Raw genomic sequence first — 27,124 nt, forward strand, 5'->3', positions numbered from 1 at the left:
CTGGCTCTACTAGCTGTTGACCACAGGCAATTTCTTTACCTCCTCATGACTCAGTTTCCTCCTCCATCAAATGGCTTAGAGCAGTAATTGATAAACAGTAAATGTTGGCTATCATTTTGAAATACCATCTTAACTTTTAGTAAGATTTTTATACCCAAATGCTGTGAAATGTTTTCCTAGGATTTTAAATGAATATCCACACTCTGTCTTATATCAGTAAAAACACTAGGATGGAAAAGATGTTACAAATGTCACCCAAAGACCTTTCTTACCTGACATAACACTTCCATGGAATATTCTTCTATTTCTGCAATTAAAAATAAAAGAAATACAGTTAATTCACATGATTGAAAATTATCAACAAACTAAAAGGGCCCCTTTTGTCCTAGGCACCCTTGTCAAAGATCAGCTGACTGTATGTGTGTGGACTTATTTATGAGCTTTCTATTTTGTTCCATTGGTTCTATGTCTGTCTTTATACCAATACCCACATTGTTTTGATTACTGTAGCTTTGCAATGTGTTTTGAAATTAGGAATTATGAGTCCTCCAGCTTTGTTCTTTCTGAAGATTGATGTGACTATTTGGGGTCTTTTATGGATCCACACAATTTGTAAAATTGTTTTTTTCTATTTCTATAAAAAATGCCATTGGGGATTTAATAGGGATTGCACTTAATCTGTAGATTACTTTGGGTAGTATGAATATTTTAACAATAACAGCAATTCTAGGAAGAAAAAAAGAAAAAAAAACCAGAGAAAACAGAAGAAAAAAATTATCAAAGAAATAATTCAAGAAAACTTCATGAGAACTGAAAGCTAAATGTGCCCAGAGAGGTGGATGAAAAGAGATCCACATAATTGCACAATATCATAATATTTTAGAACACAGAAGCTAAAGAAAAAGATCCTAAAGACATTAAGGGTAAGGGAAAAAAAAAACAATAACATAGATAGCCTCGTGGATCCGAATGACATGGGACTTGGCAATAAATAGCAACAAAGGAAGACAGAGAATAGTGGGACAAGAGCTTCACAGTTTTTAAGGAAAAACAATTTGTTACTTAAAATCTATTGCCAAATGATATGAAATTTATACACAAATGATCTGCAATGTGTATGTATGCATTCCAAATCATCATGCTTGGCTTTATTTTTTAATTAATTAATTATTTATTTATTTTAAATAGGAAGTTTAAAGATTTTATTTATTTATTTTTAGAGACACAGTGAGAGAGAGAGAGAGAGAGAGAGGCAGAGACACAGGCAGAGGGAGAAGCGGGCTCCATGCAAGGAGCCCGAAGCAGGACTCGATCCCAGGTCTCCAGGATCACGCCCCAGGCTGCAGGCGGCGCTAAACTGCTGCGCCACTGGGGCTGCCCTCATGCTTGGCTTTAAAACTAATGTAATATATAATATTCAGCAATAGTTAACATGTAAATTATGGTTTTCCTTTTTCAAAGATATTTATTTATTTATTTATTTATTTATTTATTTATTTATTTTAGAGAGGGGGAGAGAGATGGAATGAGAGCATGGGATGGGGAGAGGGGCCGAGGGAGAGGGAGAAAGAGAATATGAAGCAGACTTGTGTTGAGCATGGAACCCAATACCAGGCTCTCTCACGACCCTAAGATCATGACCTGATACCAGGCTCTATCTCACGACCCTAAGATCATGACCTGAACTGAAACCAGGTCATTTGGTCAACCACTGGAGCCACCCAGGTGCCCCATAAATTATTGTTTTCTCAAAAAATAATTATAATTACAGTACGTATAACCCTAGGTCCCACTTCATCCAGAACTGTTCAGTTTATGTGTATCATTATTAAGTGTTTCTTGTACTTTTAATGGTGTTCTAGTTTGAATGATAAATTAATTACTAAGTTATCCCTAGGGGATTCAGGTAAGATCATAGTCTAGATGAATGAAAATAGACATTTTAATAATAAAATTTTGGGGAAAAAAACCTGTTAATGTCTTTCCTGGATGGCTGGACTAGACACTTTCTTTTTGTCTAAAATGCCTCTGGACCATTTAAGAGGTAGTAAGCAGCCACTGAGTAGGTACCATGACAATTAGGGAACAATCATGGAGTGACACCCTGGCCGTGACAGGCTGAATGGCCTGGCTGGTGGTCACCTGAGTGCCAGTTCATGTCAGCTGGCTTCAAACTCCTCAGACTTGATGTGGATATGGGGAAACAGCTCAGAGAAAGGGTGGTAAGCCCCTGGTTTGGCTCACTGAGCCACCACTGCCAGCAGTATGGCTGACACTTGGAGGGACAGGGACTCTGCTGCATGTCTGACTGTATCACGTTCCTATCTCCACCTGGAGTGCTTAACAGTTTGGAACTGAGAACCCCCTTTTTTAAAAAGATTTTTATTTTATTTATTCATGAGAGACAGAGAGAGATAGAGAGGCAGAGACACAGGCAGAGGGAGAAGCAGGCTCCATGCAGGGAGCCTGACATGGGACTCAATCCTGGGTCTCCAGGATCACGCCCTGGGCTGAAGGTGGCGCTAAACTGCTGAGCCACCCGGGCTGCCCTGAGAACCCCTTTGAAACTGATAAAAGCAGTAGACTTCCTCACCCCGGGAAAGTCCTCATAAACCCATACATGGACTCAGGTTCATAGGCCTCTAATGCCCATCCTTGGATAGATACCATCTGGATCCATAGACACTGGGTTAAGAACCTGGCCTACCAATTACCATATGATCTAGCAACTACACTTCTGGGTATACACCTCAAAGAACTGAAAGGAGGAACTCGACCAGATATTTGCACGTCCATGTTCGTAGCAACATTATTCACATTGGCCAGAAGGTGGAGGAAACCCAAATGTCCATCAATGGGTGGATGCATAAACAAAACATGGTCTATATACAATGAAATATTATTTGGCCTTAGAAAGGAAGGAAATTGTGATATATGCTACAACATGGACGAATCCTGAAGACATGATGCTAAGTGAAATCAGCCAGTCACAAAAGGATAAATATTGTATGATCCACTTTGAGATGCACTTTGAGATGCCTAGAGTAGTCAAATTCATAGATAGAGAGCAGAAGGGTAGTTGCCAGGGGCTAGGGAAGGGGGAACAGAGAATTAATGCTTTAATGGGACAGAGTTCTGCAAGATGGAGAAAGTTCTGTAGCTGGATGGCATATGCTATACCCTACATCCAGCACGAGACTTCCTCAGGGCACAGGTCATTGGGTTTCTTGTATTCATCCAGAGTACAGGGAGCAGAGACATCTGAGCCCAAAGTATATAGACAAGGGTCACTGAGAGAGAGGGGAGGGACAAAGTCAGACCCCCCTGAAGGGTTGCCTGCTCTGACCTGGGACCAGGGGCAGCCAGTGCAGTTGGGGAGCTCAGATAGTCAGAAGGCATAACCAACAGAGGAAGCTGTGAGACAGCTAACTTACCAGGAGGAGAAGATGACTCTCCATAGCCTTTCATGTCCAGAGCTAGTACCCGGAAACCCGCCTGAGCCAGAGCAGGGATCTGCAAAACAAACAGTTCAGGTACACTCAAGTGTGGTCTCATGAGTCTTTTGCAGACCTTCCTTCTTTGCTTTCTTCTATCCATGTTCTTGTAAATGGCTCAACTTAAAGGGCCAGGTGGCACTATCTGGGATCCTTGGCATGAGTTCATCTGGATAGGGCTGCCATGGACAGTGGTAGGGTCTGTGTACTACATGTCATGCTACAACTAAGAGAGCATCTTTCCTAGCAAAGACCTTGCATATTTCTATATGCATGACGAAGATGTCCCAGCAGGTGACATAAAGCATCTTAAAGAATCTGCCTTTTTCTAATCTGCAGAGGTGGTATATGGGCTAGCACAGTTCTGAGGTCTGGATCCATCTCTGAGGTATCATGGTCATCACTGGAGATGATACTTCACTCTACGGTTTCAGCTTCTCAATGGTATTCTATGCAGGGCCACACCATCTAGACTTTCCTCTCCCTTCACCTTGACTGGGGCAGACCTTCCCCCATTTTCCTTTACCTGGTACCTCCAAGAGAACCAGCTCTCAGGAAATCCATGGCAGAGACACACAGCAGGTCCAGAGCCCAGCTCCACACAATGCAGACGAACCCCAGGCTGTTGAAAAGAGAGGTGAGTAGTTAATGACCACAGTGCCAGGCTGGACAGAACCAGGTCCGTCTTCTGCAGACCTCCCCAGGCCATCTCCATGTACTGCCAGACCTCACAATTTCTCAGCTCAAGACCCCAATGCTAGGAAATGTTCAAGAATACATAACTGGTCAAACTACAATAAACCTGGCAGCTCTTACAGGAACATAAGAAGCCTGAAAAGGAGGTTATGTTTGGTAAAAAATAAAAACAAAACAACTTTGCCCACCTCCCTAAAAGGCCCTCATACTGTCGGAGTTTCTGATACTGCTTGACAGGTCTTCCATATTTTAAACTGGGCCTGATTTTATGCACAGCATAATATTCATGTTAACATGCCAAGTACCAGGATTATTTTGTTAAAAATTCTGTCTCTCTTGAATGTAAAATCTTTTCCAAGCTTTGCTACACTTCTAGTGCTTTCTGGGCTGTGTGTCAGAGACTGCTAGAGCTCAGTGTCTGTGTTCTGTTCCTCCTGGCACACGACAGCATTTTCCAGACCTCTCCTCACTTCCTTGCAATGGGTGTGGCCATGTGACCGAGTTCTGGCCAATGGCCTATGAGAATGAAGAAATGTGGGCTACGTTCTGGGCCCATAGAGATCTCCCACGTGTGGCCCTCACACTTTTCCTATCCAGGCCCTGAAGGGTTTGGGCCTTGGGAAAGGTACAGCCAGCAGAAAGAAGGGGACGAGCTGCTTGGTGACTGCATGGAGAGAGCCCCCTCCTACCCCACCTTGGACTGTCTGGGAAGCATGAAATTAACTTGATGTTGAGCCACTGGAAGCTTGGGATGGTTTGTTTTAGTACTTAACCTACTCCAATTATTACCACATGGTCTAAGCACATGAGGTATCCAGTCAGAGTGCTCTATTTTCCCCAATAATGTATCTCCAACTTTTTAATGTAAATAAATGGGAAAAATAAGCTGTGTGTATGGAAATTCGCTTGGAACAACTTTATGTAGCTGCATCTCAGATTACTTCATGCCCGAGTTCCAAGTCGGAAGTCTCATTCATGATTCCCAACGAGTTTTTCTGCTCAAGAAAACATTAGGCTGACATTTCACAAACTCTTTTATGGTCTTTAATCTTCTTTTCAGAACATGTTCCATAGTCTTCTTGTGAGTACTTAGCAAAGGAAGAGGTTTAACTTTCAATTCTGTTGCTTATATTGAAAAGTGTTGTAGTATTAATGTCCAGTAAAATCCAAATCTGCCCCTGTTCTAAAAGGATCCTAACCAAAAGGCTCCATTTTGCTGCTTCAGAGCTGACTCAGCATTGAGTAGCTCAGCAAATGCATGTCCTTTCCCATCCTTTAAATGGTATGTTAATAAAATTGCCATAAAGCCAGAAAACAAGAAAGATCTAACCCACCTTGAGTTGTATTAGTATTCCACGGAGATCAATGAACTAGCACTCCCCAGAGTGGGGCTCAGCTGGGACTCCCCAGAGGTTGCTGTCCTAGGTCTTTAATTTGTGGTGAAGGCAGAGCGGGTGATAAAGCAATTCTGATCACTCTCCTTCTTGGTCAAGTGAGAAATGTATTGAAAATAATTGGACCTGCAAGCCTCAAGTGGATTATGAGAATAACTCTGTCCATGGGGTTAAGACACAAGGTTATATCTCAGACCCCAGGCCCCAGGCTTCTCATTGACACTGGAGATGAAGGCTGAAGGGACCTCGTGAAATGTTCACCCTTTCAGGACCACCCAGGGTTACAGAAGGAGCTGGGTTGACGCTGATAGCTCTTTCTTACCATCCAGCTCCCACTCATCCTTTCGTGCCTACTTCGCCATGGCTGCTGAACATTGACCAGTGCAGCCTCTGCTCTCACAGAGACCATCCCCAGTGTTCCAGGGCTCCACTATTAGACAAGGACCCCATCCTGGTTTGTAACTACAGGGGCTGGGAATGTTTATCTCATTAGACTGTAAAATTCCTAAGATAGAAGACACTCCATCCATCTCGGTATTTCTCTCTGTTCCCCGCAAACTACAAATACTCAAGAAATCCTTGAGGGACTGTCCTCCACAGCAGCTGGGCTTTCCCTCATTCTGCAGACCTACACCTCTCAGGCCACCAGCTCTCCTCTCCATCAGCTACCGTTTATGGAGCGTGGAGATGCCAGGTACTATGCCTGGTGTTCTGCATGCAGTATTTCAATGACAGTTGACCCTTGAGCAATGTGGGGATAAGGGGCACTGACCCCTACCTGTGTAATCAAAAATCTGCATATAACTTTTGACTCCCCCAAAACTTAACTAGTACTAGCTTACTGTACTGTTGACAGGGAGCCTTACCGATAGCAGTCAATTAACACATATTTTGCGTTATGTGTATCACATACTGTAATCTTATAAAGTGAGCTAGAGAAAAAATGATCTTAAGAAGATCATAAGGAAGAGAAAATACATCTACAGCACTGTGCTGTTCAAAATCCTCAAGTAAGTGGATCCACATTGTTCAAACCCATGTTGCTCAAGGGTCAACTAATCCACACGAGAACACTGAAGGGAGGTATTAGCATCACCTCGTCACAGAGCTATGTACACTGACATTCAGAGTGATAAAAAATGTACCTAAATTTGCAAACTTAGTGCCAAAGCCAGGATTCTCACTGGTTCTCTCTAGCCTAAAGAAACTGTCCCATCTTGGTTTGCTTCTGAGCTGACCTGGCACTCTAGGTCCCTTCCCATTTAAATGGGACCAATGACAAATGAAGAAAGATTCCAAAGTGAATCCATAAAGACACTGTAACACCCTTCTCTGTATCTTGGCTGGGTCGGGAGTTGGGGCCCCTCTGCACACTGCCTTGGCTTTGTTGTAGCCCTGGTCACTGGGTGTTTTATTGACCACTTCTGTCTTTTTTTTTTTTTTAAGATAATTTATTTATTCACGAGAGACACAGAGAAAGAGGCAGAGACATAGGTAGAGGGAGAAACAGGCTCCCTGCGGGGAGCCTGATGTGGGACTCAATCCCAGGACCCCAGGATCACGACCTGAGCCAAAGGCAGACACTCAACCACTGAGTCACCCAGGTGTCCCCAATTCTGTCTCTTTATTCTTGCCATGGGTTCCTTGAGGATGGGTCTGTCTTGTTCCTCACTTCATCGCTCGTATCTGACCCATGCCTGACACAAGGCAGTGCTCAATAACTATCTGCTGAATAAAAATAAGTTCTCCCCAGAACACAGGCCAGATAACACATGGACTCTAGCACCCCTGGGCTACTCAAGGCACTGTGTAACCTGTTTTCCATGGGAATCTGACCACCTCCATACACTGCTTTGTATATCTTAAGGCAGGATCCATGTCTTCTGATTTTTGAAGAATGATTATATGAAGAAATACTATTTCCCTATAAACAGTGGATGTTCAGCTATCCTTGATGTTTAACAAATGTCTCTGCAGGACATTCTTGTAGGTGGCCTGGTCAGGGAGTACTCGGCTGCCTGTGAGAGAGTGCTCACGTACCTTTATTGGCACATACACATGGCTCATGTCGCTCGGATTGCACGGGACTGGCAGAGCGGCTGCAGTTTGGAGAAGCTGAAAGAAAAAGAAGACAGCCTCCTTCTGTGAGAAGTTCTCAGACAGAGTTTGCAAAAGTCGAGACTGCTGGCACCAGAAGAGAGCTAGAGGCACCTGTGCCATGGCCTCCTGAATCCTCCCGGTGACTGCCCAGCCCACATCCCTCTCCTGAAGGCACACAGGTCTATTCATCTCCCCCACCCCTCGCTTTCAGTTCAGCGCAGCCCGGGACTGAGGCCTTAGGACAGAAGAGTATGGCCCATCAGCCTGACCCATTAAAATCCCCACACAATTCTCTACATTCTCTACTGCACACCCCTCTAACCACCGGCTGAGAGTCTGGTGTGACCTGGGAAACCACAGTGGAAGACAAGGGGGTCCTCTGTCAACTCAGGGCCTTTGAATGGCTGCATGAAGCAAAGCTCTTGGCCACCACCAACTGAACTTCACACAAGCAAGAAATAAACACCACTTGCTCTAAAACTCTGAGATTTCGTACTTCTATTACTGTAATTCTTCTCTATGGCAGTTCCTCAAGTGGTCACCCAGGCTCATGTTGGACACCACCAGGAACACAAAGTTCACAAAGCAGCCATCCCATCACTGTATGGCTCCACTGAAGGATTTCTCCTTCAGGCCACCAAAAGCAAACTCTCTGTGCCTTTGTATCAGTCTGCTTGAGCTGCCATAGCAATATGCCATGGACTGGGTGACTGCAACAGCAGACATTTAGGGCTCTCAGTTCTGGAAGCTGGGAATCCAACACCAAGGTGTTGGCAGGGTCAGTTCCTCCTGAGTCCTCTCTCTTTGGCTTGCAGATGGCCACCTTCACCCTGGGTCCTCACATAGTCTTTCTTCTATATGTCTGTATCTCAATCTCTTCTCATAAGGTCACAGTTATATGGATGAGGGCCCACTGCAATGACCTCAGTTTCTCTTAATCACCCCCTTTAAAGGTCCTATCTCCTCCAAACATGGTCACATTCTGAGTTCCTGAGGCTTTAACATGAATGAATTTGGGGCAGGTGGGGGCAGAGCTGAGCCAGCAAGAGCCTTCTGCCTACAGTCCCCAGTTATGTCCTCTGGAGTTCCAGGAGGTCAGATAACCCATCCTTGTATGAAATCTGGGTAAAGAAGAAAATCCCTGCACAAAGGGTCCTTAAGGGGCTTCTTTACCTTATTCGTGTCAGATTTCTTGAGACAGGAATGACAAAGGACAGGATGCTGACACATGTAAGTGAACTTATTTGTGGGAAGTGACATATTAGCAACTCCACCTGCTAGATCGCTCATAGTTAGTCCCAAAGATGCAACCTAAGGAAGAAGTCTTAGCTCTGACCTCTAAAGTGGGAGAAATAAACCATGATATCTGCCTCCCTTTTTAAAACATGGAACAGTCTGCCTGGGCTCCCCAGAGGGGGAAACAGAAGTCAAGCCCCCTACCTCTATGGCAACTGGCGGGGATTCAGGGTGTGGCCAGAGGGATGGGCAGCTGGGTGCCCTGTGATAGCAATGAGCCTTGTCTGGCCTGAGGGAGCCAAGATACCAACCAAGAGTCCGTGTCCCTTGGGATCCTTCTGATGAGATATCCCTAGCTTCCGAGGGGATGTCCCACTCTTTCCAGGGTGGGGAAAGGGGTTTCCTACTCTAACGATTCTCCCGCTGTTTTTACAACTTACAAAGCCTATTCAGGGCTGAGTCCCATAGTTTTTCCTGAGAGAGAAGAGGTAAGTCTCCTCCATTTAGAAGGGAATAATTTTAATTTTTCTTTATAACTTCCCCATACTCCAGAGAAGACAGGTGAGGCATGGCTTAACTTTCCTAATTACAGGTCAGTAACCTGTGACTCATATGTGATGAGGGGACAATTAGTAAGTGGGACAAGCAGGTAGATGTTGGGATTCCAAGTCTGGGATGTTTTCTTCTCTGCTGCATGGAACTTCCAGTCTTGTAGAAGGACAAATCAAACTTGGGCAAGAAGCTTTATGGCTGTGAAGTCATTAGATACACATTTCTATTTGTTTGTTAAAGATGAAAACTCAGGGGCACCTGGGTGGCTCAGTCAGTTTAGCGTCTGCCTTTGGCTCAGATCATCATTTCAGGGTCCTGGAATAGAGACCCACGCTGGGCTTTCTGCTCAGTAGGGAGCCTGCTTCTCCCTCTTTCTCTGTCCATCCCCCTCTGCTTATGCTCTCTCTCTCTCTCAAATGAATAAATAAAATCTACAAAAAAAAAAAAAAAAAAAAAGAAAGAAAGAAAGAAAAGAAAAAAGAAAGATGAGAAGTCAATTGTTCCTATTATGGGGGGCTAAATCGTGTCCCCTTCCAATTCATCTGTTGAAGTCTTAACCTCCAGGGCCTCAGAATGTGACAGTGTTTGGAGATAAGGTCTTTAAAGAGGTCATTACAGTTAAAGGAGGTCACTGGAGTGAGCCTATTGGAGACAGAATCCAATTTAGCTGGTGTCCTCATAAAGATGACAACATTTGAACATACACAGGGGAAGACCATGTGAAGACACAGGAGGAATGTGGCCACAGAGAGAGGCCTTGGAAGAAACCACCCTTGCCAACACTGTAATCTTGGCCATCCAGGCTGTGTACTTTATGGCAGCTCAGGGAAACGGACACAGTTCCCTTTGAGAAAAGGTTGAGATGGTTGTGCCTTCCAGCTGGCTCCACCAGGTGTATGCTCCTCCCCCCACCACACTGACACAACCAAAGCATGGCATTCCTGGAAAAGCCTTGTGCAGCCATCACTCCTGGGCTCAGCGGAATCCATGATCTTAGGTAATCTCAAGACAACAAAAAGTGCCTCAGCTCTGGTACAGCAAACTAATCCCCAGGCAGCCCCCTGGGGCATCATTAAGAGTGTCCCCTCCTTCTCTGTGAGGGATGGTTTTAAGGTCAGGGTGCAAACTAAACCACTCCACCCGAGTGCCAGCAGTATAACCAGGCAGACAAGGGGAGGATTGTGCTCCTTACCCCTACTCAGGCAGACCTAGCAGCTAAATTCTCAGAATTTACTCTAAAAAAAAAAAAAAAGAATTTAAAAATTTTAAAAACAATTTTGAGAGGAAAGAAAGAAAGAAAGAAAGAAAGAAAGAAAGAAAGAAAGAAAGAAAGAAAGAAAGAAAAGCCTGATGGCTTTGATAGCTCCACCCTTGTCTTGGATCTTGGTTCATCTGACTCTGATGAGTACGGATTCTTGCTCTCTGAGCATCAGTTCTCTGCTCATGACTGCGGAGAAAGAAACAAGAAGTTCTTCAAGGACAGAATGCTGATGGCACAATGAGGGGGACGGCCTTCCACCCAGGAGGTGCACAGCGATGGGCCCGTGGAACCGGCTCCCCTCTCACTTGCTGGGTCGCCTATACACCCAACCACAGAAGAGTGGCAGGAGACCCAACCTGGCGCAACCCACAAAGTTACCTGCACCCCAGTTACTTTCTGCAGTTCTGTCAGGGCTGGGTCTGTGTCACGGACGAGGATGGTGGCCATCCCCAAGTCACGGGCCGGCTTCAGATTAGCTCCAATGTCATCCAAGAACACAACCTGAATCCAGATAACACAGACACCAGCATCACTTCAGCCACAGCAAAACTCATGCGTGATGGGCAACACCGGAAAGGCACACAGGAAAATGTGATTAGTGGTTATTTTTTTGATAACAAAGTGAAGAATTATTTTTTTCTCCATATATTTGTTTACTCTTTAAACTAAAAATACTGAATTACATAAGCCTACACAAAAACACACAGATAGATGTACATATTCCCCCATATACGTGTGGGCTTCAGCCTGAATTCTGAAATTGTAAGAAAATTAAGGAAAAAAGATAAATTAATTTAAAAAAATTAAGGAAGGTAAACTTATCACGGTGACATTACAATTCATCTAGGAAATCCAATGTATGAATAGATCCCCCAAAAAGTCTGGAAAAGAACTGTAATAAGGGCAGATACTAAAATGAGGCTACGAAAGGTAAAATTTTTTTAAAAAGGTGCTAGAAGAGAAATTGACACATATTGATGAAATAGAAGAGACCCAAGGAATGAACCCAAATATAAATGATAACTTGTGTTGTCTACCTGGCAAGGAAAAAAATAGTATTTAAAATATTATATAATTATGTCAACTGTTTTGGGGGAAACATTGAATGCTTCCTTCTCATCTTCCCCCAAAATAAATTCTGAATGGATAAAATATTTAAATTTTTAAATTAAAAAAATCCTTAAAATTGTAGAAGAGAACATAAGTACATTATCATCTTGGATTAAGGCAGGCCCAGACTTCTAAGCCGCTCATCCAACTCAAAAGCCAGAAATGAGAAGATGTTTATTTATGTGCATGCTAAAATTCAGAGCACTGTCACAAGGCTTAATCCAGGGGCTGAGAAGAGCAGGAGCAAAGTCTAAGAGGAGAGAGGAAGTGTTCTGGGATTGTTGGCCTATATAAAAGCCCCAGAGAGGGGCCAGATGCCCATCTCTTGTAGAATGTTCTAGGCTGAAGGGTTAGGGAGAATCCTTCAGAAGTCCTGGCCTGGGAGAACGGGACCCTATCACTGTACCTAGAATCAAACTACCATAACCCAGATGTCCCCACATGCTCACTCCTCAATTTTTCTTATTTGCAATATCTCCAGAACATTCTTTTTCACTAAAAGGAAGTGTCCACATACCTCACTCGGGCTGGCCTTCAGGGTGTCCAGCACAAACTTATAGATCTGAGGATCAGGCTTGGCCATGCTGATCCGGCACGACTCTATCACGAAGTTAAAGTGTGGACTCAGCTGACACACCAGCTGGGCCAGGCTGCCCCTCTGAGAGCTGTCGTCCAGCCAGTTGTTGGTGAGGATGCAGGTTGTGTATCCTGAATGAGAAATCACCAGTGACTGGACCAGATATAGAACTTTGCTCCGAGAAGTTCAGGGTACCCCACAGGGAACCCCAAAGAAGGGCCCACTCAGGGTTCTTATTTGCATTAGACTCTCGATGCCCAGCTTCTAAACTCACAGATGGGAAAAGAATCATCTTTACCCATTAGCACCTCCTGCCACAGAGACACCAGAGTAAGCTAACTGGGTAGATTAAGGGCTTTCAGAAGCAGATAGAAACACTACATCCTTTAATTCCTTGCAGCTGCAGAGCAAGAGGTTGTGATCTTCATCAGCTCCTATGATCCTCACCACCTTTGAGGCAGGCAGGGCAGATCTTACCATCCACTTTTACAGATGAGCAAACAGAAGCTCTGACAAATTATGAGCTTCACAGAGTCACACAGTGAAGGCAGAACTGGGCCAGGCCCAGACTCCTGTCCTTGCACTGCCACTCCAGCCTATGTTACTGAAAACTCTGCTCGGCTATCTTTCAAAACACCTGCCTTAGCTGTCAGAGGCTGCATTCCCATCTCAAAACCAGAGGAATGTAAACAGAGACAGCATTATCCCCTGGCTTTCTCTCTCTAACCAAGAAGGCAAGAACCAAGAGATGCTGGAAACGAGGCACTGATGAGACAAGTGGTGAGACTCTTTCCATGTAACATGAGTGAGAAACATGGACATGGGATGGCTTAGGCACAACCAGGTAAGTCTACTGATAAGTGGGTAGAATGATTTCGAATATACCTGTAAAGAAAAGCTGGGCTCTGACAGTAAATAAATGCCTATTGGATGAACATGATCCCATGTCCCAGACCATTTGACATCATCTGAATTCATGTCAGCCAGCTCACAGCTCAGTCACTTTGACATTCAGAGGTTGAGACAATCACTTAAAAGGCCTTCATTTTCAATCACTGTGACAAGAGGTTGGGTCATTCTGGTCATTACTAGTGTCACTGGAGGGAAAGAATTCTGCTCACAAGGCAGTCTCTGGCACAAATTGCTTTATTAAATAAAATTCTTTCATTTTTTTCTAGCTATTCTGATAGCGCTACTTTTGGCCATTTGATGAAACCTACTTCGGGGCTATGCTTTAAGAATGGCTTCCTATCAAGGTCCAGAAATACACATTTCAATGTATTCTGACATTCGAACCTAACCCTCCCAAGGATTCTGGTGTGGTTGATTCAGAGAATGGCCAGTATTGGATCCTTACCTTTCTTTCTGAGAGCAAGAGCTGCCTGAAGCATGGGGTGGTTGATCTTTCTTGCTGCAGCTGCTCTGCCAAAGATTTGACTTATAGAGAAATTCTCAGGGAGGCAGATTCCAGAGACCTCAGCACATTTCCTGCAGCCTTCTTCCATGAGTGGCACCCACTGTAAAAGTGAATTGATTAGGGACTATCAATTGGTACAATCCTTTGGAAAAGCTTTTGGCAGCATGTACTAAATATGACCGTATGCATTCTCTGTGATCCATTAATTCCACTCCTAGACACACATCGCATGGAAATGTCTACAGATGTTCCCCAAAAGACATATACATATATACACTATAATAGTGCACAGCAGCAGCACTATTTCTAAGAGCCCCAAACTACAAACTACACAAATGCCCCTGTTTATGGGCTAAATGGTGTTCCCCCCAAATTCAAGTTGAAATCTTAACCACTTGCATCTCAGAATGTGATTATCCTTGGAGGTAGGGTCTTGAAAGAGGTAATTAAGGTAAAATGAGGTCATGAGTGGGTCCTAATTGAATCTGACTGGTGTCTTTGTAAGATTAGGACACACACACACACACACACACATACACACACCTGGTGTGTACCCCACAGAGGAAAGACTGCAAAGACATAGAAGATGACCACTGCAAGAAGAGAGACGTCAGAAAAAAAACCAACCCTGCCAACACACCTTGATCTTGGGCTTCTAGGCTCCAGAGCTGATTAGAAAATAAATTTCTATTATTTAAGCCACTCAGTCTATGGTATTTTATTATGGCAGCCCTAGCTAACTATTATACTTGTTAACAGCAAAATGGATTCTGATATATTTACACACTATGATAGCAGCACTAACTGTAATAGTTCAAACTGAAAACTACCCAAACCCCAATAGCAGAACAATAGAGAGCTCATATATAAATCCATGCATACATATAAGCTGATTAATTTACAATAAAGGGGCCAAGAATGTACAATGGGGAAAGGCCAATTTCTTCAATAAATGGTGTTGGGAAAACTGGACAGCAACATGCCAAACAATGAAATTTCACCACTGTTCTCATCATACACAAAAATCGACTGAAAATGGATGAAAGACGTGAATGTAAGACCTGACACCATGAAACCCTTAGAAGAAAACATAGGTGATAAGTTCTTTGACATAGGTATTGGTGATGATTTTTTGAATCTGACAACAAAAGCAAAGCAACCAAAGCAAAAATAAACAAGTGGGACCATATCAAACTAAAAAGCTTCTGCACAGCAAAGGAAGACATCAACAAAATGAAAAGGCAACCCAGTAAATGGGAAAAATATGTGCAAATCATACATCTGATAAGGGGCTAATACCTAAAATATATAAAGAACTCATACAACCCAACAGGAAAAAAAAAAAAAGCAAACAACCTGATTATAAAGTGTATGGGAGATCTGAAAAGACATTTTTTCCAAAGAAGACATAGAGATGGCCAACAGGTACATGACAAGATGCTCAACATGACTAATCATCAGAGAAATGCAAATCAAAACCACAGTGAGCTATCACCTCACACCAATTAGAATGGCTATTATCAAAAAGACAAGAAATAACAAATGTTGGGTAGAGAAAAGGGAACATCATGGAATGCAAACTGGTGCAGTCGCTGTGCAAAACAGTATGGAGGTTCCTCAAAAAATTAAAAATAGAATTACCCTATGATCCAGCAATTCCACTCCAGTATTTATCCAAAGAAAACAAAGACACTAACTCGAAAAGATATTTGCACTCCCATGTTCACTATAGCATTTTTTATAATAGCCAAGATACGGAAACAACCTAGATGCCCAACAACGGATGAATGAATGGATAAAGAAAATGTGGTATATAACGGAATGTTATTCAGCCACAAAAAAGAACAAAATCCTGCCATTTGTGACAATCTGGCTGAACACTGAGGGCATTATGCTAAGTGAAATAAGTCTGACAGAGAAAGTCTGTCAAATACTGTATGATCTCGTTTGTATATGGAAACTAAACTAAAAACAGAAACAAAAACAAACTACAAAAAAAAGCCAAACTCAGAGATACAGAGAACATGGTTGCCAGAGGCAGATGGTGGGGGACAGGGTGGGAGAAATGTGATGAAGGGGGCCAAAAGATAAAAAGGAAAAACGAGATACAAATGCCAAAACTGATGCAAGATAAAATATAAAACATGAATAGACTAAAACCATTAATGAAATTGGTAAAATAATGAAAGTATTCACCTTTCCATAAAAATAATAAAAATCTTCCAGCAAGTTCCCACCATCACAAATAGCCATCAACTAGCATCTGTGGCCAAGAGCTCCATCTTCCCTTCAGTTGCCAGAGATAATGGTACATTATTCTAATCCAAGCTCAACTCTTCCAATTAGATTCCATCTCTTTCTCTTTTTTTTAGAGTCGGATGCTTAACTGACTGAGGCACCCAGGTGCCCTATATACACAAATGAAAAATTAAAAGATGACATTGATTTCTAAGATATGATTTTTGAAAAGACAAATTGAACCTAAGTACCCTTTGTCATAGAATATAGTTGACCCTTGAATAATGTGGCACCAGTGGGTCTCCCTTCCTTATTCCTTTATCAGCCATCTCCCTCCCTACTGGATCACTGCCATCAGCATGCAAGCATGCGGTTATCATAATGAAAACCTCTTTCTTGACTTTATCTCCTCCTTTTACTGCCCCATTTTTCTGCCTCACTTTGCATCAAAACTTCACGTAGTCTTCAAGCCTATGCTCCAATTCTTTCTTGAACATACTCTGATTAGGCTTTTACCTCCACATTCCACAGAAACTTCTCCTTTCAAGGTTATCAAGGTTATCAATGACCATCCATGTTGTGCTGCTGTACCTAATGGGTACTCATCAGCCTTTGTTTTGCCTGACTCATCAGTTGCATTGACACAGATGACCACTTCATCTTCATCTGAAATTTGATAACTTCTTGGCTTTCAGGACTCCACACCCCCCTGATTTTTCTCTTATGGGTGGAGATTCATTCTCCATTCCTCAGTCCTGAGTCATCCTCATCAACCTGACCTTTAAAATTAGGGTACCCAGGACTCTGGATTCTCCCATTTATACTCCCTTTTTTCAGTGATCACACTGAGTCCAATGGCATTAAAAATGCCATTTATATGCTGTGTGTGTATATGTGTGTGTGTATTCAGTCTGGACATCTTTCAGCTCTGGGTTTGTATACCCAGCTACCTATTCTATACTGTATTGGGGATCAATAAGCATTTCAAATTTTAAAAATCCCAAGTTTGGCATCTGATTTCCGAGCCCCATAGCAGTGAACAGCAACTGATACTGTCCACTGATTCTGGCCAGAAATGTTTGTTATCCTTCATTCACACTCAATCTTTAAAGAAACCATGTTGAATCTACTGTCAAAATATTTCAGACTTGGACCACTTTTTTTTTTTTTTTTTTTAATTTTTTATTTATTTATGATAGTCACACAGAGAGAGAGAGAGAGAGGCAGAGACACAGGCAGAGGGAGAAGCAGGCTCCATGCACCGGGAGCCTGACATGGGATTCGATCCCGGGTCTCCAGGATCGCGCCCTGGGACCACTTTTTAACCACTCCCACCAATATTACTTTAGTCTAAGCTACCACCATCTGTCACCTGGATCTTCCAATAGCTTCCTTAATTAATCTATAATGATCCTTGCCCTTTTGGACTATTTATGCAGTAGAAGAATGAGGTTTTAAAAATATCAGTCAGGAGGTGGATTTGAGGCTTGCTTGCCTTCCCATCTCTGTGTTTGGCTGCCTCTCAAATAAACCTTTTCCTTCCTGCAAATACATATACATAAATGTCACTTCACTGCTCAAAATCTCCCAATTCCCTTCCATCTCAGGGTGGAAAAAAAAATGGATAAATAGATCGGAGTATCTTCATACAATGGAATATCATGCAGCAATGAGAATAAAACCATCTATGACTGCACACAACAACATCTATGACTTTTACAAATACAATGTTGAGGAAAAGATGCCAGATTCAAAAGATTCATCTGTTAGGTTCCATTTACATAAAGTAAAAAATAGGTAAAAGTGATCTCTAAGGTTGGAAGTCAGGATGGTTAGTTACCTTCCAAAGGGTAGTGTTAGAAGGGGTGTGAAGTGGGGTGCCTACAGTGCTGATCATGTTTTATCTCTTGATCTGGGTGCCAGTGACATGGGTGCACTCAATTTGTGTGAAAATTCATTAAGCTGTATACTTTGTGTATTTTTCTGTTTGTATTGTATACACAAGTGAAAAAAATTTTTATAGTCAGATGCTTAACTGACTGAGCCACCCAGGTGCCCTATATACACAAATGAAAAATTAAAAGATGGCACTGATTTCTAAGATACGATTTTTAAAAAGACAAATTAAACCTAAGTAGCCATAGCCTTTGTCATAGTATATCGTTGACCCTTGAATAATGTGGGGGTTGAGGATGTGAACCCCCTGCATAGTTGAAAACTCACATATAAATTTTGACTCCCTAAAAGCTTAATTACTAAGAACCTACTGTTGACCAGAAGCCTTACCAATAACATAGTTGATTAACAGATATTTTGTATGTTAAATGTATAATATACTGTATCCTCATAATAAAGTAAGCTAGAGAAAAGAAAATGTTATTAAGAAAATCATAAGGGAGAGAAAATGCACTTGTTATTTATTTTTTTAAAAATCCATGTATAAAAACAAACAAACAAACAAACAAACAAAAAAATCCATGTATAGGTATCATGCAGTTCAAATGCATGTTGTTCAAGGGTCAACTGCAATTTGCTTTTTCAAGCCTCATCTGCTAACCATTCAAGTTTTCTAGAAGCTACACAAAGACAAAAGAAGTCAGAATAGGTGCAGTTTTTTCACAGTAATTACTAGAAATTCAATCTATAATTCCTATGTTAGTTGAAACCACATTGCACTTCCCTCTTTCCTTCTCTTCCAATAATATTAACTGCAGATTTCTTATTGATTTAACATTTCTTTTCAACAGTATCATTAGTTTTCATTCACCAGGGGCCACTCCGGTGTGTGTGTGTGTGTGTGTGTGTGTGTGTGTGAGAGAGAGAGAGAGAGAGAGAGAGGGAGAGAGAGAGAGGTGCCTTCACAGAAAAGATGGTTTTTACTTCCTACTGCAGTAGGCCCTAAGTAGGCCTTTTCTTTTCTTTTCTTTTCTTTTCTTTTCTTTTCTTTTCTTTTCTTTTCTTTTCTTTTCTTTTCTTTTCTTTCTTTCTAAGATTTTATTTATTTATTCACGAGAGACAGAGAGAGGCAGAGATATAGGCAGAGGGAGAAGCAGACTCCTTGTGGGGAACCTGATGTGGGACTCGATCCCTGGACCCTGGGATCATGACCTGAGCCAAAGGCAGATGCTCAACCACTGAGCCACCCAGGAGTCCCAGCCCTAAGTTTTCTGACAGACTGATAGGTGGCTGTAATTCATAAAAAGTGTTAAAATATAGACCATGTTCTCTGTGTGCTTATAGAATAGATTCTCAATAGCCTTTCTTCCTCCACACACTGACAGAGAATCCAAGTGGTTTCAGATCCTGATTACTTTGTTAAAAACCAACTGAGATTGTAGTCACAATGGTAACTGCTATTTATTGAGCACTTACTCTGTGCCAGGCACTGTGTGAGGCACTTTCCCAGCTTCCTAACAACCCACAAAGTAGACAATAGATCACTCTCATTTTACAGATGGTAAGACTGAGTCTTTGGGGGTTTGAGTAACTTGATGGGGCAACACAGTCTGTAAATGGGAGCTGTGATTCAAATCCTGCTCTCTGACCTTGGAATGATTAATAATAAATGACTTAGTTATTAATAAAAAACTCAAAAAAAAAAAAAAAAACTCCTCTCCACAATTGCCCTTGTCTGAAAACAGCTACTCTAAGGATGACAATTATCAATAACAATAACAAAACAAACAACAAATAAGCAAAAACAACCCCAAACAAAGACTAACGAGGATTGGCAAGGATGTGGACAAACTAGAAATCTTGTGCACTGCTCAGGGGGATGCAAACTGGTACAGCCACTCTGGAAAACAGTATGGAGTTTCCTTAAAAATTTAAAAACAGGGCAGCCCCGGTGGCCCAGCAGTTTAGTGCTGCCTTCAGCCCGGGGTATGATCCTGGAGACTCAGGATTGAGTCCCACGTCAGGCTTCTGCATGGAGCCTGCTTCTCCCTCTGCCTGTGTCTCTGCCTCTCTCTTTCTCTGTGCGTCTGCTGTGAATAAATAAATAAAATCTTTTTTAAAAATTTAAAAACAGAACTACCCTATAATCCAGTAATCCCACTTCTGGGTCTATACCCAGGGGAATTGAAAGCAATGTGTCAAGCAGGTATTAGTACACCCATGTTCACAGCAGTATTATTCACAATAATTGAAAGGTAGAAGCAAGCTGAGTATCCATCAACAGATGAATGGATATGGGGATCCCTGGGTGGCTCAGCGGTTTAGCGCTTGCTTTCGACCCAGGGAGTGATCCTGGAAATCCCGGATCAAGTCCCACATCAGGCTCCCTGCATGAAGCCTGCTTCTCCCTCTGCCTCTCTCTCTCTCTCTGTGTCTCTCATGAATAAATAAATAAAATATTTAAAAAAAAACAGATGAACAGATAAAATGTGGTATATCCATATACTGGAAAACTATTCATCCTTAAAAAGGAAAGAAATCCTTTCACATGCCACAGCATGGATGAACTTTGAAGACATTATGCTAAGTGAAATAAGCCTGGCACAAAAGGACAAATATTGCATGATTCTACTTATATGATGTGGCTATAGTAGCCACATACATAGATAGGAAATTCAGTAGTGTAGTGGTCACCAGTGGCTGGAGGAAAAGAAGGATGGGGAGTTTTTGTTTAAAGGGTATAGAATTTCAGTTTTGCCAGATGAAAAGAGTTCTGGAGAGGGATGATGGTAATGGTTTCACAATGCGAATATGCTTTACATTACAAAATTACATACTTCATAATGATCAAGATGGTAGATTTTGTATTGTGTATTTTACCACAATTTAAGAAGAAGAAAAAAAAAACTACTCTGGCTGCTGTAATTCCCTGGCATAGGTCTTCAAGGGGCTGGAAATTTTTCCAGTCATGGGGTGTGTCCTGCTGGTTGGCCCATAGAGACAATAAACCAGTCTTAAATATCTCTCTGTGTGTCTCTGAGCCTCCATCCCAGTCTTATGAAGTAAATACTATATGGGATAAGTGGGTGAAACAAACATGGGTCTGCCCTCAGAGAGCTTCTAGTCAGTATGGGAGATGGTCATGTGGGCTCAGAGCGTTCTTGAGGGGGTCTGTGAAATGTCACCTTACCTGAGAAAATGTGATCTCTCCCCTCATAAGGCGGGCACTGGAGCCATCTGGGCCCCCTGTCTGGGAAGCTTCATTCAGAAAGCCTCTGGAAGACACAAAGAAACAACAGCATGTATATTCAGATGACTTCATCACAGCAGCATGTAGGGGACAGACACTATTTCTATCCACAAACTCTGATTAGAAAGGCATTCTGCTATGGATGGGGAAAGGCAAAGTTCGAGTTGGGATCTTAGCCTGAAAGAGCCATCTAACAAATTATTAAATTATGAGACCATAATTTAAATGATGAGTATGCTGGCAGGTGAAGCAGCTCATGGGGCACCACCTAGCAGACACTTTCCAAGTGGCAGGACTTCTGGCTTTGCCACTTAAGGTACAAAATCAAGACTATGATATGGATCCTTTTCCATCTTCAGCTTGTTTGCACAAGGCAGTGCTCCAAAGGACTGCTTTATCAGTACATATTCAAAGGGAATGAAAGATTTTTTTCTGATTTTGATTCTGAGCATATAGTTTCTATTTCATTTTGACCTTGTTTAATTTTTAAACAGTTTTCTCATGTTATGAGGCAAATTGTGCCTCTCCTCACCTCCAATTCATGTGTCGAAGTCTTAATCCCCAGTACTTCAGAATGTGACTGTATTTGCCTTTAAAGATGTGATTAAATGAAAATGAGGTCATTAACGTGGGCCCTATCTGATGAGTGGTGTCCCAGGGAAGAAATCAAGACATAGGCCTGAACAGAGAGAAGACCATGTAAGGACACAGGGAGAAGATGGCAATCTACAATCCAAGAAGAGAGGCCTCAGGAGAAATCAACCCTGCCACCACCTTGATCTTGGACTTCTGACCTCTGGAACTACTACTGAAGCCACCCAGTGCATGGTACTTGGTTATGGCAGCCCTAGCCATCTAATACCTCTCAGCTCATATTTATCCCTTATACACAGACCCAAGGAGTAGCAGACACACAGAGAGACCAGCTAATTACCCTCTCACATTACAAAATAAAAGTTTCCATTCCACTTTCTTGGTAATTTCCCACCCCCAGGAGCGGATCAGCTACCCTCACATGGCCAGCTGGGTGAAATCAGACGGATAAAATATGGTACATAAGTGGCATGCACAAACACCTCTGCTCTCCCACACCCCCAGCTGATGTTGATAATCCATCACCACATCCGATTCCACTACACAGATGTGCAATCCTTCTTAATACAGTGCCTCAGGCAAATATTTACAATGGACTCGAATGAGCAAACCAGTTGAAGTATTTACCATTCCCAAGTTAGACAACAAATATCTCTAATCTGGGAGTTTTATTTCTGAAAATAGTCAACTATCTTCCATTCGACTAACCCTCTCACAGGTAACAATTACTGATTTTGCACAAAATGTAAAAAGATATATTCTTACTACTGTAGCCTTCCTCAACGTCCCAGTAATAGCAATGGCCTTGCCACACCTTTGCCATCAGTTGGATGGATGGATGGATCTATCTATCTATTTACTTACTTATTTGAAAGATCTTGTTTTTAAGTAACCTCTCCACCCAACAATCCCTTATCTGAAGCCTCAGAACCAGATGAGTTTCAAAAGTCAGTAACATTTCTAGGAGGGTCTGGGGTATCTCTCTTAATCATAGTGATTGGTATTTCTATGGAAATTTCTAGGGAAAGGTGTGACTACTCATAGTAGTGGGACAGATAAAGATGATAAGCAACTCCTCCCACTTCTCTCTCATGACTCCCCTCCTCTCTGGCCCCACTGGACTAGGCAATACTCCAGTGTGCATTCCATGCTTTCTGCCCCCAGCCTTTGCTCATGCTGCTTCCTTCACCTGGAATGTTCTCTCTTCATATCTCTTTCCATCAACCCCTTATCAATCTTCTCAGGCTCTGCCTCCATTAAGGCGTTTCTGGTTCTCTGCTCAGACCTAATCTGTCCCTTCTTTGAACTACCTAAGAACTTTGTTCATTTTAAGACACTGCCTTCATCTTATACTCTGGCTATCAGTGGATGCCTGAATTCACATACCAGATGCCAAGCATGCTGAAAATGCCCCATGCACGGCAGGCCCTTCAGGCTCACCTTCTGAACCAACACCTCCATGGTTGGTTCACAGACTCCATAGGCTAACAAGGTCAAGACCATGGACTCTGACCTCCTGGTATCAGCTAGCTTTGCTATGACCCATTTTATGGCTGCTGGGAACAATTCAAATCATGGTCATGGAGGGAGGGTGTGAGTCTGTGCAACACTAGATAAACAGAGTATGCCCAATGCATCACCTTGCATGTGCACAAGACTTTTATAAAGAAAGAAATGTGTTGGAATACAGCTGCCCATCCTAATGTGTTACCTAATTTAACCCTCACAAAAATGTCTAAGGGAAGGCATTTTCCTATCTTAAGACTAATACTCAGGTTTCAGAGGAGTTGGCTCAGACTAAAACAGATTAACTGAGGTTACCCAGGAGTAAGTGTTAGAGCTAAGATTTTTAATCTGGGTCTGACTGAGAGACCATTGCTCATTTAAATACCCCACACTTGCAAACCTGTAATATTTATGACTTTTTCTCACAAGTCACCTTCACCTCTACATTGATGAGGTCACATGCACAAATACACCTCACAGCTTACAAGAGTAAGCTCTTTTTATGTATTTATGTAAAATCAAATTTATGAGTCAAAAGGAAGTAAAACAACACTATGGTTAAAGGGCTTCTAAAAAAGCTCACTAATCCTTCTTCAGCTTTTCCTCCTGCAAATGATCTGAGTTGGACAAGTCTCGATTGAGAGTGGTCCTCCATTTTTAATACTGCTTTCAAATCCTAATTACCTAGGATGTGATTATTCTGACTGTGGGCCTTGTGTGCACTTTGTGTTTATTGACAATAAATAATTATTGATACACTTACTATTGCTGTTGATATATTGGTATCAATTTACTATTGATATACTTATTGATGTACTTAGTTACCCCCTACAGACTGATATCTTTCCCAGAAAGATAACTGAGGGAGGTGGGAAGTCAGGATGAACCAGAGAGGAAAGAGTCCTAGACTAGGAGTCAGAAAAACTAGGTTCCATAGCTGCCTGTGACTAATGACTAATTATTATGCAATCAAGTTAATTCCCTGCTCGGCTTCAGTTTCTGTATCTGTAAAAGTAAGGGTGGCTCTAGATTCTGAGAATCCTTTGGGCTTGTCATCTTTGCAGACCCAAGCCTTTTATAATATATAATGTATATAGTATAACAGGTTAGAAAGCCCTGCTGGTCTTTGGTATCACCAGAATTCCAGAATGGGGCATATTTTGTATTGCTCTGATATGATTTCAGATCCACTTGTTGGTTCATGACAAAGACTAAAAACCATGAAGTTGTTGTGAGAAGTAAAGCTGTTTTGCTGGGAGAGTGAGGTAAGCTGGAAGAGCGTGTCAACATCTGGTTATCTGTTCCGTTGCTCTTGATAAGAACTCAGTGGCTCAATTGCTGATGGCCTCCCTGGGTGTCTATCAATTAAAACATAAAGCAGCATTACCAAGAGTTTGTGAGGACTATCCAGGAGTGTTTGGTCTCGGCCAGGGGACTGGGTTCATCTAAACAGCCCTCCAAAGCCCTTGGGGGAATTAGCTTTTGCCTGGGCAAAGGCAACTCTTTACTCTTTAGAGCAGCCATCAGCTGGGGAATAAAGTCCTCTTGCTCACTAATGCTGGTGCCATCATTCCCTAGCAACATGCTCTGGCAACAGGGGACTTCTACTTTTGCAACAGCCAAGCTGGAGGGCAGCTCTCAATTGGCTAAGCCATCTCTCTCAAGTACAAAGTTTGGACTTTCTTTCAGAGCCCCTTGACCAGAACAATAACGGGATTAATCTATCATTGTTTGGGAGTATATTGTTTCTTTATTGGTGTAATGAAAGGACATTATCCTGTATGCTACTGGTTTGTGAAATACCTGCAGTGAACATGGATTAAAGAAATAGCTGCCAAGAGAAACAGTCTTCTGAGCATGAATTTGCCATGAAACAAAGCAGTACTCTCAAAGCTTCCACCCTGCTCCTTATTCTTGCCAGTAGTTTAGAATTTAGTCTTCCTCGGGTATTGCCAGGGTGACCTATCTTTCTTAATTTTTTAAAATATTATTTACTTATTTATTTGAGGGAGAGAGAGTGTGTGTTCACAGGTGTGCACAAATGGGAGGAGAGGCAGAGAGGGAGAAGCAGACTCCCCTCTTAACAGGGACCCCGATGGGGTGTTGGATCCCAGGACCCTGAGATCATGACCTGAGCCAAAGGCAGATGCTTAAATGATTGAGCCACCCAGGCGCCCCCTTTTTAACTTTTTAAACAAATATGCTTGTCTTCCTTCTGAGTAGAGGAGAAATATATATTCATAAGTAGATAAACCCAGAAAACGCAAAAAGTAGAAAAATGAAGAAAATCATTCATAATCTCACCTGGGATTAATAATCCCAAACACATTCTGGGGTATTTCTTCCACACAGTTTTCTGCATGTAGCTACCCCCGCCCCCACCCCCCGCGCCCCTGCCCCTATAATTGAAACTATGTTTCAATTACATTGTTGTACGTTCTGGTGGGGATTTTTTTTTTTTTCAATGATCATAACAGGTCTTTTCTCATGTTACTGAACTCTCCTTCTGAACATCCTGTTTACTGGTTTACCGGTGATGCTTCCTAGTTTATTTCCCAGTGGTGAGGCTCTGGGGCTGTTTCTCTAGTTGCCTATTACAGAACTTTTTTTTTTTTTTTTTTTCCCTCTCAACTTCAGCGCGTCTTTAAGGCCCATTCCCGCAAAGCCCGGGTGGCCCAGCGGCTGAGCGCCACCTGCAGCCCCAGGTGTGATCCTGGAGACCCAGGATCGAGTCCCACGTCGGGCTCCCTGCATGGAGCCTGCTTCTCCCTCTGCCTGGGTCTCTGCCCCTCTCTCTGTCTCTCATAAATAAAATCTTAAAAGAGAGAGAGAGCCATTCCCCTTACACAGAGCGCGGGGACAGCAGTGGAATCCAGGATAGAGAGCAATTTTGGAGTCTTTCGAGAGATCTAATTCCTTGACATTTAGAAAGACGATGGGGTCCACTCGCGTACCCGGGAAATTGCCTCCACCTTTGCAGGGCCCGCCCCACAGCCCCGGGAGCCCCGGGAGGCAGCTTCGCCCTTACCTGGGCAGCGCCAGCTCCGCCTCGGTGCGGCGCAGGGCGCCGACCACCGAGGGCAGCGCCAGGACCCCGTCCAGGTCGAACACGGCCGCCCGCAGCGCCATGACGGCCCCGGAGCCGCAGCCCGAGCCCTGCCGCCGAGCCTCCACCGCACTGGTCCGCCCGGGCCCCTCCCGGCCCCGCCCCTGGCCCCGCCCCCGCCCCGCGCCCCCGCCCCCGCCCCGCCCCGCCCCCCGGCCTAGTCCCCGCCCCCTATCCTGGTCCAGCGCCCGGAAGCCTGGATTCTATCTCCACCCCTTCCAGGCGCCGAAACCTGGACCGCTGACCACTTCCAGCGAATTTGCCAGACTTTCACCAGCCTGCGCAGGCCTCAGAAAAAGAAAGTCTGAAAAAGAGCCAGAGGCCACAGACCCTTTGAAGCATGCGTGTGTGTGTGTGTGTGTGTGTGTGTTGCCAAAAGTTTCATTCTGTATCTGGATCCTGTGATACTTGTTTCGGTTGGCATTCTGGATTCTGTTGATTGGGTTGGCATAGCCACTGAGCTAATAGTTTTGTTGCCCCTCCTTTTGATGCATATATTTACAGAGCCCTCCCTATGCTGAGCTCGCTCCCCTCCTCACACACGTTATCTGTCAAGGCAGAATGTGTTTCAAGAATAAAATACGCTCCAGATACCGTCCGCCAACTCAGAATACATTTATTCTGATCTCTTGTTGGAAGGAGGCTTAGAAGGAAAAATTGGGAGTACTTATTACTCCTCTGTACATTCTACTTGTAC

The 27,124-nt window shown here is 43.0% G+C and overlaps 1 protein-coding gene across 1 annotated transcript in view; it reads right to left on the minus strand.

Annotated features, from left to right (window-relative positions):
• The window catches only part of EPHX2 (epoxide hydrolase 2), a 62,324-nt gene extending 35,785 nt beyond the window's left edge, over positions 1-26,539 (minus strand). Inside the window, exons 1-9 of the mRNA XM_025463016.3 lie at positions 26,350-26,539; positions 21,162-21,246; positions 13,778-13,937; positions 12,361-12,551; positions 11,112-11,234; positions 7,625-7,699; positions 4,021-4,116; positions 3,435-3,513; positions 273-307 (exon numbers count right to left, since the gene is read on the minus strand). Of these exons, the coding sequence (XP_025318801.1) occupies positions 273-307; positions 3,435-3,513; positions 4,021-4,116; positions 7,625-7,699; positions 11,112-11,234; positions 12,361-12,551; positions 13,778-13,937; positions 21,162-21,246; positions 26,350-26,450 (945 nt within the window). The 5' untranslated portion in view covers positions 26,451-26,539. The remainder of the gene's footprint in view (positions 1-272; positions 308-3,434; positions 3,514-4,020; positions 4,117-7,624; positions 7,700-11,111; positions 11,235-12,360; positions 12,552-13,777; positions 13,938-21,161; positions 21,247-26,349) is intronic.
• Positions 26,540-27,124: the final 585 nt, after the last annotated feature.

The sequence above is a fragment of the Canis lupus genome, chromosome 25 (assembly GCF_003254725.2).
Source record: "Canis lupus dingo isolate Sandy chromosome 25, ASM325472v2, whole genome shotgun sequence".
NCBI classification, from domain to species: Eukaryota; Metazoa; Chordata; class Mammalia; order Carnivora; family Canidae; genus Canis; species Canis lupus.